The 13,220-nt window shown below is 33.7% G+C and overlaps 1 protein-coding gene across 4 annotated transcripts in view; it reads left to right on the forward strand.

Moving 5' to 3' along the window:
• LOC127957723 (ras-specific guanine nucleotide-releasing factor RalGPS1) overlaps nucleotides 1–13,220 on the forward strand; it is a 128,120-nt gene that overhangs the window by 27,168 nt on the left and 87,732 nt on the right. For all 4 annotated transcript variants that reach the window (XM_052556369.1, XM_052556367.1, XM_052556370.1 and 1 more), the window contains 3 exons: nucleotides 2,113–2,196; nucleotides 9,025–9,114; nucleotides 11,095–11,187. In XM_052556369.1, coding sequence (XP_052412329.1) covers nucleotides 2,113–2,196; nucleotides 9,025–9,114; nucleotides 11,095–11,187 — 267 coding nt within the window. The remainder of the gene's footprint in view (nucleotides 1–2,112; nucleotides 2,197–9,024; nucleotides 9,115–11,094; nucleotides 11,188–13,220) is intronic.

Here is a 13,220-nt window from a genome sequence, read left to right on the forward strand (position 1 = left end):
TATATATATATATATATATATATATATATATATATAATTACATTTATTACAGTAATGAGAATAAAATGTAATTAAAATGTAATTACAGCGATTAATATGTATTATTATCATACTTTAATGATAGAATACAAACATATACAATAATGTAATAATAGAATTAGAGTTACTGTAATATGACTATATGATCATGAAAATTGGGTGTATTATGTTATATAATAAAATTATATACTTTTTCATTACTGTAATTAAAAATAAAGTTTCGTATTTTTTTCTTTCATTTTTAAAAATATAGCGTATGTATTATATTAATAATTTGATTTTATACAATTTATGCAAATTATCTTATATAAATAAATGCATTTATATAATTTTATAAATTTAATATTTAGAATTTTGTTTGATGATTCTCATTAAGTAAATAACCTATTTAGGGCAAAAAATGGCATGTTTAAGTCTGGTTCATAGTATTGTTCAACAAAAAATGATTTAATTGTAGAACTGGATTATAACTGCTTGTGCCTCGTCTAGTGAGCTGTAAATGACACTGAAATGTCCTCGAGCGCACTGATGTGGGGACAGGAGAGACTACTGTGGCCTTTCAGAATACCCACAGTGCCGTGCGTCCACTTTAGTGCCAGGCATTCTGGGAATGAAAGTGAAAACACGAACTTTTGACCTCTCACATGTCGTCTTTTTGATTGGTTGGGTGTTCTTCAAGTGTTCACTGTGAGCTCATATGGCCACCTGCAGAGCCCAGGGCTCCTTCACTTCATCACACCCTTTTGTGTTTGTTTTTGTCTCTCTTCATCTCAGACTTAACCATATTTACTCTGGCCAAACCCCCCCCCCCCCCCCCCCCCCCCAAGCAGTTATGAAACGTTTTATTGAGTATTAGGAAATTGCATGAAGATTTTATTAATGTAACATTTTCAGCAAAGCCTCAGTATGAGAGGATCTGGTTTGATTGTACATATTTCATATTGCGCATGTGTCTCTGGTTAGACAGCTTACGTTTGGCTCCAAATGTTTATTTATTTCATTCAGCGCAGGCTTAAGTCTTTACATCAAGTCCTGCGTGGAACATCTTTTGTTTGTACTGAAATATAAAATCTGGTCACTGGAAAACAGAACTGTGACTCCACACGGTTTTAATTATTAATCCAAATCTACATATTAGTTTATTAACCCTAGTGTCTTACTTAAATAATGGCTTATTGTCATTGAAATTATTAATGTGATGATAATAAGGACAAAAATGACCTTAAATTATATTATTTGTGTGGGTGTATTTTCTAATTGACTTGTTTTTATTTTCCATTTTATTTATTAAAAAAAATTATTATTTACTCTTTATTTATTTATTATGTAATTCATGTAATTTTTAAAACTTGTTTTCTTATATTATTTTTTTTATTTTATTTTTTACATGTATTTACTTAATTTATGTTGGAAGTACAGATTGCTTGAGTATAGTTATGTGTGTGAATACCTAGTAACCTAATAACCCTAGTGTCGAATAAAAATATTCCTTTTCCCCAAAAATGTAATTTCTTTTAAATGGACTAAATAAGTGACCATTGTCATGAGTTTCAACCCTGACTAAAAACTAGAAGACCTTTTTAGAGACATCTGGAAAATGACAGATGATCGTTCTCTAATTGTCTTTTTTGCAGTGTCAGTAATCATTTGTGACAGTGTATAAATAGAGGATAATTGCGAACAGATTAGTTTAGCTGAACTCGTGGGTAAGCTGCAAATGAAGTAAACTCACAGAAAGTCTGTCACATCCAGTTCACTTGGGGGGTGTGAGTGTTGAAAAAATAATCTGCATAATTCTAGATTGACCCAGGAAACTTGAGATCTTCCACAAAGCTGGAAGAACATGAAATCATCACTGAAACAGGGTTCAGTTACACTTGGTTTAAATAACGGGGCTCCACAGTGAGATTATTCTGCTTCCTCTAAAGCCTGCTGTCAGTCAAAGGCTCTGAATGCTACAGCTTCTCATTCCCAAGAGAAATAAAAAACACCTTCATACGTTAACATTGAAATTAAGTCTGTTGACTGTATTTACTGTCTTAATTGTGATTGTTTGTGTCTGTTGTGTTGTAGGAGCTTGCTAGCTGTGGCTGGAACAAAAAGGAGAAACACATTTTGGCTCCTAATGTTGTTGCCTTCACACGGAGATTTAACCAGGTAAGATGATTGGCTTTTTTTTTCTTTCTTTTTTTCATTGGTAAGGGTTTTTATTTATTTATTAAATTATAATTAAATATATTTTTATTTTATTGCACTATTTTTTTTTATTAATTTGCATTTATTTTGTGTTAAGTTCTGTATCTTTATTTTATTTATTCAATTATTTATTCTAATATTGCCACTAGTGGTGCACAAATAAAAATAACAAAATTCTGACCACAACATAAAAAAATATTTAAAAAAAATCCTATTATATTATATTATATTATATTAGATTAGATTCCAATCTAGTATTGCATATGCTTCAAAATCAAATTGTGTTTTTATAGATGTATAAATGTGTAGCCCTATTAAATCATTAAAGCAAATCAATTAAATCAGCTTGTAATTGTGACACAGTATCAGACTGAAGCAGATCATTTAATTAACACTGATCTTGAGTAGGGTTGCAAAGGGGTGGAAAATGTCTGGTAAATTTCCAGAAACTTTCCCAAAATCCCTGGAATATAAAAAAAAACCTGGAAAGTTTCCAGAATGTCTAGAATAGATCTGAAATTTACTGGAAATGTTCCACCCTTTCTGCAACCCTAATCTTGACTGATACTGATATGATGGAGGTATGGTTCATCCGAGCTGTCATCTCAGTGAAATGCCGCACTTAATCATTTATAAATTAATTTAGTTTTCCAGACGTGAAGTGGATATACAGTGTGTTTTTGGCTGGGATGTAGCTGATATAATGCCAGCAGACTGCGAAGTGTGCCACAAAACCATTATCAACCTGATGACCCGCAGCTTTGGGACTTAATAGGTGCTGGAAATACTGTTAACAGCTCTCACACGGGCAGATGTCCCACTTTTCCACCTCTTTATCCTGTTTAAGGGAAAATAGGGATGCATTGTTGGCCAAGCGTTGCTGTGCTGTTACATTAAGTCAACATTCATCTTGTTGTTCCGTATGTTCTTTGTCATGATTCTTACATTTTCGCTTTAACAAATCATTTACCACCCTGAACAACCGCGAAATCACATTGCACTTATAAGAATAGTTCACCCAAAATGAAAATTTGCTTAAAATGTACTCACCCTCAGGCCATCCAAGATGTAGATGAGTTTGCTTCTTCATCAAATTTGAAGAAATGTAGCATTATATCACTTGCTCACCAAAAGATGCTCTGCAGTGAATGGGTGCCGTCAGAATGAGCGTCTAAACAGCTGATGAAAACCTCACAATAATCTGCAAGTAATCCACAGCACTCCAGTCCATCAGTTAATGTCAGACAATCCATCTCCTGTTGTCTCTCACATATAAAATCCACCCACATATTTCTTTAGAGCAGTTTTGGCTTGATCGGTGCTGATTTCTCTCCTGATTCAGACAAGACATCTTTTGCACTGGAGAAAACAATATTATGGATAGAGGACTCCTATTTTAGCTGGAAGCAATTATTTAAAGTTAAAAACATATTAATTGTGATTTGTTTCTCATAAGCATTCAACTTTTCACTACACAAGATGTTAACTGATGGACTGGAGAGGTGTGGTGTGGATTATTGTGATGATTTTATCAGCTGTTTAGACTCTCATTCTGACGGCACCCATTCACTGCAGAGCATCCATTGATGAGAAAGTCATGTAATGCTATATTTCTCAGAATTTGACGAAGAATGGACTGAGGGAGAGGACATTTTAAACAAATTTTCATTTTTGGGTGAACTATTCCTTTAATAATTATTAATTTAAATGTATTGTTTTGAAATGCATCAAGTAAATGAATGCACTGTGATATTTTCGATTTTACCTTATAGCTTGGGGTGACAAATCAACTTCACTTCCATGTTTTCTTACAGTTTTTTTTTCCAATGGGCTCTTTTTTTGTGTGTGTTTATGTGCAATTGTCTGTTTTTTGTTCTCCAAAAACTGTCTCCAAGTTCCCCAGCCTTCAGCTCCAGTAGTAAAACTCAACTCTCACGCCTCATAGGAATCCGTTTTGTTCATGGAATTAATTTTGACATTTAAAATGATGTTTGATATTCAAACTCGGTCATGCTGTTGGTTTAGAACACTTAAGAAGCTATTAATTATAAAACCAAAAGGAAGTTTGGTCTTCAAGATAATTTAGAAGCATTTGGCTATAAATTAATTTGAACTAAATTTGCGGTTTCAATGTACTGCTTACATTTCTGCTTATTTATGAAGTTTCAGCCTGGAATTAATTTGATTTAAATCAGAAAACTTATTAGATGTTGTGTACCAACTTTTCATAATCACAGTTTTGTGAAAGTACTATAAAAGTGCAAAGACATTAACATTTCCCACTTGACACCGTTTTAGCTTTATGGCACACATTTAATGAGAAGATTTGTGTGTGGAAATTACATAAAAGCATCAAGTTCCCTGCTGCACATTTTCCGTTTGAAACGGTCTTCGCGTGTGCAACTCACCTCAGTCAGTCTCACAGAATTTCTTCTGTCTTGGCTGTTGACGGCGTTGGGTTCATGACATCATTAAGCCAAACATGATGAGCTGGCTTCCAGACCTTCGGAAAGATGGAGCGGCTTTGAGACTCATTTCTTGGCCACCCAAGAGTGCGTCTCGCTTTAAACAATGTCTGTCGTTTGATGTGCTGTAACCAGCAACCCCAAACCCTATAGTTCCTGTAAAGACTAGAGAGTGTCCCGTTTCAGTGATGAGTCAAGTATCACCATTACTGTTGCTCATATTAGGTTTAGATTTGAACAAATCCCTAACTCTGTCATTAGTATAAGATATTAGTGACAGCATGATGAGTTTTGCCTGCTAAAGCATGGATGCACAATTAATAGAAATAAATTTGGATTGCAAAAAAAAACAGCAAGCCCGGATTTATTATGATTATTATTATTATTATGATTATTATATTTTATTGTATTGCATTATATTTCTTTAATATTTTTTTTATTTTACAGTGAAATATTACAATAGTAATTTATCTTAGTTTTTTAGTAATTCTTTTTATTTTGTATATATTGTTTTTGAATGGCATTTTAAATCACAATCTCATTTTATGTTATGTAATGTAAAAATGTTAAATCAAATTATTGTTTTATAATATACAATAGTAATTTATTTAGTTGTAAAAAATAACAACAACAACAATTATTATTATTATTATTATCATTATCATTATCATTATTATTATTATTACTATTATTATTATTATTATTATAATAACTATATTATTATATATTATTTTTATTATTATTTAATTTGGGGCAAATTTTGCAGCCCTGAAAACAAGCATACTTTTTTTAATGGCATTTTAAATCACAATCTTATTTTATGTTATGTAATGTAAAAATGTTAAATCAAATTATTATATTATATTATATTATATTATATTATATTATATTATATTATATTATATTATATTATATTTTTTATTTTGTTTTTAATTTTGTTTCATAGTAACAATAATAATAACAACAACCATTGTTGTTGTTGTTATTATTATTATTGTTATTGTTATTGTTATTATTATTGTTATTATTATTATTATATTATTATTGTTATTATTTAATTTTGGCCAAATTGTGCAGCCTTGCAAATTTTTTTTTTTTTAAGTGATCTTTTAAACTGACGTCACATTTTGAACAGAAAGTCCTGCATCCCTTCTCAAGACCCCTGCTAAAAGTCCGCTCTATATTTTTAGTGAAATCAGGTGAGCAGGAACTGTACATGGAAACATTGTGCTCCGTTGTCATGGCAACTGAGCAGAAACTCCGGCACTAAAAACATTGTAGCACTCAGTTCATCATTTATAGAGCAGGAACAGATGCTTCTAAAGGCATTTTGAAGGCATTATGGGTAGAAATGAACCAGATGAGCTCACCCTCTTTCATGACGGGGGTCGCAGCTTTACGCTTTGGTAAAACCCACTTTACAGCCACTTTAGACAAAGAGCCGTGATCTCTGAGCCAGTTTCTCCACAGGTTTCTATTCCAACCAGAGCTCTTATAATGTGTAAATGATTTGATAATGAGCTATAGACTATGACATCATTGCACACGGTCTAGCTAGCGAAGCGGTGTTCGTATATATGAAGCTAATATGATATGCCTGTGAAGTTCCCTGGAAAACTTGACTTTTTGGCCTACATTTTTGAAGCTCATTTTCTTTAGATCGTAACTCATTGACTATGACTCGAGCGTTGCATGTTTATCCTAATAAAGATGACACTGAAGAGTCTGTTAACATTTAGAAAATGAAGGAGCAGGAGTTTGGAAATTATTTCAGGATTTGCACAATGTTTTCTCAGGATAACCAGTGCGATTTATTCTTTTTAAAATGTTGACATGAGGGGGATGACATTAAATAATCCAATGAAATAAGCATTTTTCCCCCTCACACTAAAGGTTTTTTTTTTTTTTGGAGCCACATTGAGATCCTAATATAGATCCTCTGGAACTGAACCATGTATGGTCTTAAATTGAGATACCTAAAGAAAAGTTTAAGAACCAATTCTGAAAGATATTAATAAACATTTAAAGGCATGTCAACTTAAAAAAAAAAAAGAAAAGAAAAAAAGAAGATTTTTAAGGTTTAACTAACAGCCCCACCAATGTCTGTGTAAAAAATTATGCTATCATTTTTCTAAAGTCATTATTTTACGGCCCATGTTTGCCTCCAAATCTCAGAAAGAAAAAAATAAATTTTAACTCTTCTCTGCAAAATACTTTATGTACTTTAATACTTTGGCTTTTCATCAGTATCTATGTGTCATTCTTGAGATTAAATGTTATCAAAATCAGAGAATTTTAGACAGAAAGTTTCTTAAATTTGGTTGATTTGCCACAGAATGACAAAAGTCACTCAGTTTCACTACAAATATTGAAGTTTGCAATTTAATACTTTCTAATGTAATTACATTAAGATTCAGATATCTGCAATTGGACCATGTGTGGATTTAAAAATAGCAAAAGAAAGAACCAGAATCCAAAGGGTATTAGGAAATATGTAACACGTCTTGTATTACAGACATGCCAACATTTGGGGGGAAAAGGTGCTTTTATTTTTCCTGTATTTGAACTGTCACCAGTGGCATATAAAGCATCAAGGATGGCTTAAGTCAACATATTTTGCTAATAGACCTGCCAATATCTGTCAAAATATCAGTGATGCTGCCATATTCTTATTCGGCTCCAAATTGCATGTTAATTGTCACTTTGACCCCCCCAAACCACCTTATAAAATAGCATCTTTAAATATTCAAATATTTTGGCCTTTGTCACTATTTACGTTTGTCTGTCTTTATAAATTTTTTTTTTTACATTTGGATGATTCGACACAGAATGACCCTATATAGTAGTAACTACAAATATTTAAGTAATTGAAACCCGTCTTTAATTAATTTATTTCCATCGTCAGACAGCATGGGCTCCAGGCATTAACCTTGCTGTACTCGCTAGCTTTAATGTGTTCTTTGAAGGATGAAAGTCAGGGGTTAAATCATGTGCCCTTTTTCTCCATCATGTTGTGGAAGCTTTGACTTCCTGAGCGTCGATGGAAAAGACATCACTTGCTTGGACGGTTCAGTCCATATATTCTTTTAGTACAGATATTTTTACTGTTCCTCGGGGAGTTCTGCACCCGTTTGCTGGTTGTGAACAAATTGAATGGTTTTAGCGTATTATTTTTCCTCTGATAAAGCAGCAAAAGACAAGAGAACTTGACTTGAAAGTAGACTTAATCTTAGATGTCTCTGCAGTTTTTATTTAATTGCATTTTTTAATTGTGTCTAAGGAGATTCCAATCCTGATGCAGTCAGTACACATTTTAGTTTATTTAGGATTTACAAAAATGTTACAAAAACACCTATTTCACTCACTATTTTCGCTAGTAAACTTCACAAATAAATAAATACAAAGAAACTGTACTTTGAATTTTTTTACTTGAAATACTTTTTTTCTTGTCAAATGTTTTCCAATAACCTTTTACATTTTAAAACTTGCAATATCTGTATAGTGTACCTGCAATGACCTGCTTTGTTCAACAGTGCCAGATTCTTTCAAAATATTTGTCAGACATGAAGTAGTTTCTCGAGTTTGATTCCCCTTGCGTGAAATATAACCGAGGCAGCTTTTGAGGAAATTGTTAACTGACTCCCGTTATGTTGCAATAGTTCCCTGAGGTCGAAATCTTAAACTATTTACTATGGTCCGAATCACTCAGGCTTCATCTGCTTTCTACTTGAGTTATTTTCTTTTTTTCTTTGGCATCCGCTTGCATTGGCGTGAAGTCTGTGCACTCTGCGTTCTGTGTTTGCCGTACAATTATAATCAGAGCGGAGTGTCTCATATTTCAGTCATTACATAACAAGACTTTTCCTCCATCTCATTTCCAGCATTTTTGTTTTTGTCTGTCAGAAATGGTTTTTCCACAAGATATGGTTTGCCTCCAGTTGAGTTTAAACCGCAGATGAAAACTTGACTTATTGCTGTCCTGTGACGTGACCTCGGCTGACCTCTGCTTTTCTCTTGCATTCTTTTTGAGTCTGCTTCTCTTTTGATCATTCATTTATTTATAAATATTTAATATTTATTTATTTCCCTTAAATTATTTATTTATTCACTTCAAATTTCTGTTTATTTATGTGCCATTATTTGGGAAGATCACGTTTCTATCATAAAATGCATTTGAAAACTTCTGAAGCCCAGCATTTTAATGCACGTAGGCATCATAGTGGTGCATTTTATCGAATGACATGCTCATTGTTTCCAGCTGTTTATTAAAAGTATTTATGAGTCGTCTTTTGCACAAGTTTTGAAACTTTTCTCATCTCTTCAGGTGAGCTTCTGGCTGGTACGGGAAATCCTGACCGCTCAAACACTGAAGATCCGTGCCGAGATCCTGAGCCACTTCATCAAGATTGCAAAGGTACATTAATGAACAGCTGTTTGTTTACACAATCATAATCTTATTGCATAAATAAAAAACTTAAAAGATTGCTAATCAACCAAATTCTGTTTCAAGTACATCATATACAGTATGGTGGTCATAATAAACGCCACAATGTCAAAGATACCAAAAGAATATTATTTGAAACTCTTCAGTCATTTGTGCAGCAACTACATTTCCCATCATGCAGTGCGACCTTAAAATTTGTTCATAACTAGGTGTCTTTGAAGACAGCCTTTCTATGTAGGCAGATCTCCATGATTTGGAACAGATCTGAAGAGCAATCAAAGCTTTTACAGTGAATTTGCTTTAGACTAATGATGTTTAATGTTCTAGAATAAAGCTGGATGTGTGTTAGTCTGTCCAGCTTTGACGGTTCACCTCATTAGTGTGCACTAGAGAGGGATCTGCTTTGAAATTAGGACAGTTGGCACACTAAACAGTTAACATCAAAACATCGCTTCCAGTTAAAACACAAGTCCTCTATCTGTAATACTGCTTTCTCCAGTGGAAAGGTCATCTGGTCTGAATCAGGAGCGAAATCTGCACAGATCAAACACTGTTTACTTACCAAAACCGCTCCAGACAAATAAGAGGGTTGATTTTGATTTGAGAGACAACGGAAGATGGACTTTTTTACAGGAGGAAGTGTTATTGTGGACCTGTATTTTGTCCAGAAGTGATGGTTTAAAGTTAAAACCGTCTTCGTGATGTTTTTGTTTCTTTCAAACATGCGGCTTTGCACTTGACAAGACATTAATTGATGGAGTAGTGTGGATTACTTGTAGATGATAAAAATAAAAACCTATCAATTATGTGTGAACTATTCCTGCAAAGGTGACGTGCAATTTTCTCAAAGGAATTTATTTTTAGCAGTTTGATATGCAGATACTAAAACATTGTTATTATTTTTGGAAACATGCAAGTGGCATAGAAATCGGACGCTTCACTTTTAATGCAGTTGAACACAGTGTGAAGAGTTTGGTTTAGTTTTTATCTTAAACTTGATAAGTACTCTGACAAATGTTTGCCCGTCTCTCATCTGGATGAAGACTGCGGTCGAAGAGCCCTTCGCTGTTTGTCTTCATCTCAGTAAACTCATCAAAACAAGCCACGTCAGTGCAGCGGCTGGAATATCATCCTTCAGAAATCCCAGAGGAACACTTTTGACAGAACAAAAGCTGAAAAGCCCCTCAGATTGTAGTCATCATGAGTCGATCTGGGTGTGCCAGGTTTACTGAAGGGAGCACAAAGCAGTTTTCCATCATTCTAGAGTTTGTTGGGTCTTCATTGTGGGAGTAATGATGAAAGCAGGTCCGAATCTTCCTGAAGGTCAATGTCTTTTAGTGGACGACGTCCAATAGGAGAGCAGTAATGGGAGTTTTGAGTGTGGGCGGTAGCTGTGACATCATCTAACCTAACAAACAGACAGTAGTACATGTCTGCTTCGCTAAAAGTGCATTTTTCAGCATTTTCACAAATTGCAAACTAATTTAACCTTTAAGAAGAAATTTTGGTTACATAGGTTAATGGCAAAACATGATGAAATGCAACCAGTAAAATCGAAGCAGTTGCATATGAATGCAAACAATTATTTTCTTCTTCTGTATTTTTGTGTTGCTTTGCTATACAAGCATCTAATCATTCTTAAGTTACAGTTACTTCAGAAACAAACTGACATAACGGGTCAAGCCCACTTTGTTTCTATTGCGGGAATGTTGTGTCACAGTAAAAAAAAAAAAATAACTTTACTTCTCAAATAAATGTTTCTTTAAGTGATTTATGATGATTTAGGAAGGTTTAGATATTTGTTCTGGAAAACCAGATGAAATACTAAGGAAGAAATATTTTTTTGCAGTGAGTGTTGACTCTCTCCTGTGCTTTAAAAGCCCTTAGTGGTTTGTGCATTGAGTTTTCTGAACTCTATATCAATTCATCACTTGCTTTCTATGTCTGCAGAAACTTCTAGAGCTGAATAACCTTCATTCTATGGTGTCTGTGGTGTCGGGATTGCAAAGCGCTCCCATCTTTAGACTCAGCAAGACCTGGGCGGTAAGAAACACACTCAACATTTATTGGCAAGCTGTCTGAATGACAAAATCCAAACCTGCACCCTAAGAGACACTGTTTTTTTGTTTACTTGATTTAATGAATCAGACTGTCCTCAAGAAACAGTTCTCTGTTCACTTTCGGCTCACTCTTGGGAATGGCTTTCTCCCCAGAGTAAAGCGAAATAAAGCCAGACTCGTCACAGACCTCAACCCTTTGGCTGTTTAATCATAATGTCTGAATTATACAAATGTGTTGCTCATACATCACCATAATTACACTTTCCCCACTTTGCCCACTTAGTCCTGCAATTATTTTTCCCTGCTCACTTTGAAACTGATGGTTTTTAACACAAGCGTCTGTCATCTAAAATGGAAAGTTGCTTTTTAAAATCTTAACGTTGCGGAAAGAAACATGGCATCCAAAAATAACACTTTTCTCATCCTACTGTACACTGTATGGCTTTCAATAAGTGTACATTGCAGAAAACATTAATCCTAATTAGTGATGATCCCAAAAGAAAATTTTGGATGAAATCAAAGTTATGTAGAAACTGGGATGAAATCTGAAAACAATCTCAAACCACTGTTTGAAATGCACTATACTTCAAAAGTTTGGGGTTGGTATGAATTTTTGATGTTTTTGAAAGTCTTTTCTTCTCACCAAAGCTGCATTGATTTGGTAAAATAAAAATACAGTAAAATCAGCAAAACTGTGAAATATTATTACAATTAAAAAGAGCTACTTTCTACCTTAATATATTCACACATGTAATTTATTTCTGTGATCCAAGCTGGATTTTCTGCATCATTACTCTAGTCTTCAGTGTCGCATGATCCTTCAAAAGAAACAGTTTTAAACAGAGTTTAAAAGATAAGCATTTATTTGAAATTGAACATTTGTGCAAACATTTTTAAATTATTCACTTATGATCAATTCAGTGCATCCTTGCTGAATAAAAGTAAAAATTACTTTTGAACAATAGTGTAAACTACATCAGTTTGATACAAAAGCTCAGTAACATATCACACAAAAGAAGGATGGACTGAGACAGTTTGACTGTACATTAGTATTTCTTGGATTTTATCCTCTTGCATCAGATTAAAACCGGGATTTCAGACCATCATTTCTGCACAGTATTGCTGTAAATCATTTTGGGTCACAGTCAAAACGTCCCATTTTGGTGTCTGCATCAAATAAATTTTACGAAAGTGATTTTATACACATTAAATTAAAATAATGTGTCTACTTGAATATTTAAAATAGCTTCCAATCAAAATAAAATGTCAAAATATTTGTAAGTCAATGTTAATCCGCATACACCATTTATGTAAAAATGAAACAACATACTTATTATGACCTGTACTTTCTAAAATGTATAAAATAAAAGTGGTCATGTTACATGTAACTATATTTTAAATGATTAAGAACTTAGTGACAAAGATTGGTAAAGATTTAAAATGTCTTTTAACCTGTGTTTTTGAATATAAAGTCATGCATTATGTTGCAGTTTCCAGCTGGTCAGTAAAAAACTTGCCGAAACCAGTTTATTTCTCACATGTTGTGCTTAGTGAGTCTCTGGTTTGGAAATCTGACTTCTTGATAATGACAAGTTTAGTGACGGACGTCTGATCATGCCGTTCTTTCTGCCAGTATTGATCAGGATGATCATGAAAACAGAAGGGTGTCACCATTTAACTTTTTACTCTGGAAAACATTGAAAATGATTTTTGCCACTGCTTCAAGAAATGAGTGTTTAAAGCCGGATTGCTGGGTCACGCCAGCGACATCCAGTGCTTTTCTTTGAGTCTGGAAGTATGGAGGAGCTTGTGAGCTTGAGGACTGAACGTCTGGGTGTGTGTTTTTTTGCCATTGGATCCTCTTACTCTTCACGTCTGATTCCAGATGACCACTTCCCTTAACAATTAACAGATGTTTGTAATATGGAAAGAAATGATGCTCTTAGGATGTGTTCATCATTAAAGCAGCAGATGAATAATTTCCTGCACTTTCATCCAATGGACAGTATGACCTAG

This window comes from Carassius gibelio, chromosome B5 (genome assembly GCF_023724105.1).
Source record: "Carassius gibelio isolate Cgi1373 ecotype wild population from Czech Republic chromosome B5, carGib1.2-hapl.c, whole genome shotgun sequence".
Lineage (NCBI taxonomy): Eukaryota > Metazoa > Chordata > Actinopteri > Cypriniformes > Cyprinidae > Carassius > Carassius gibelio.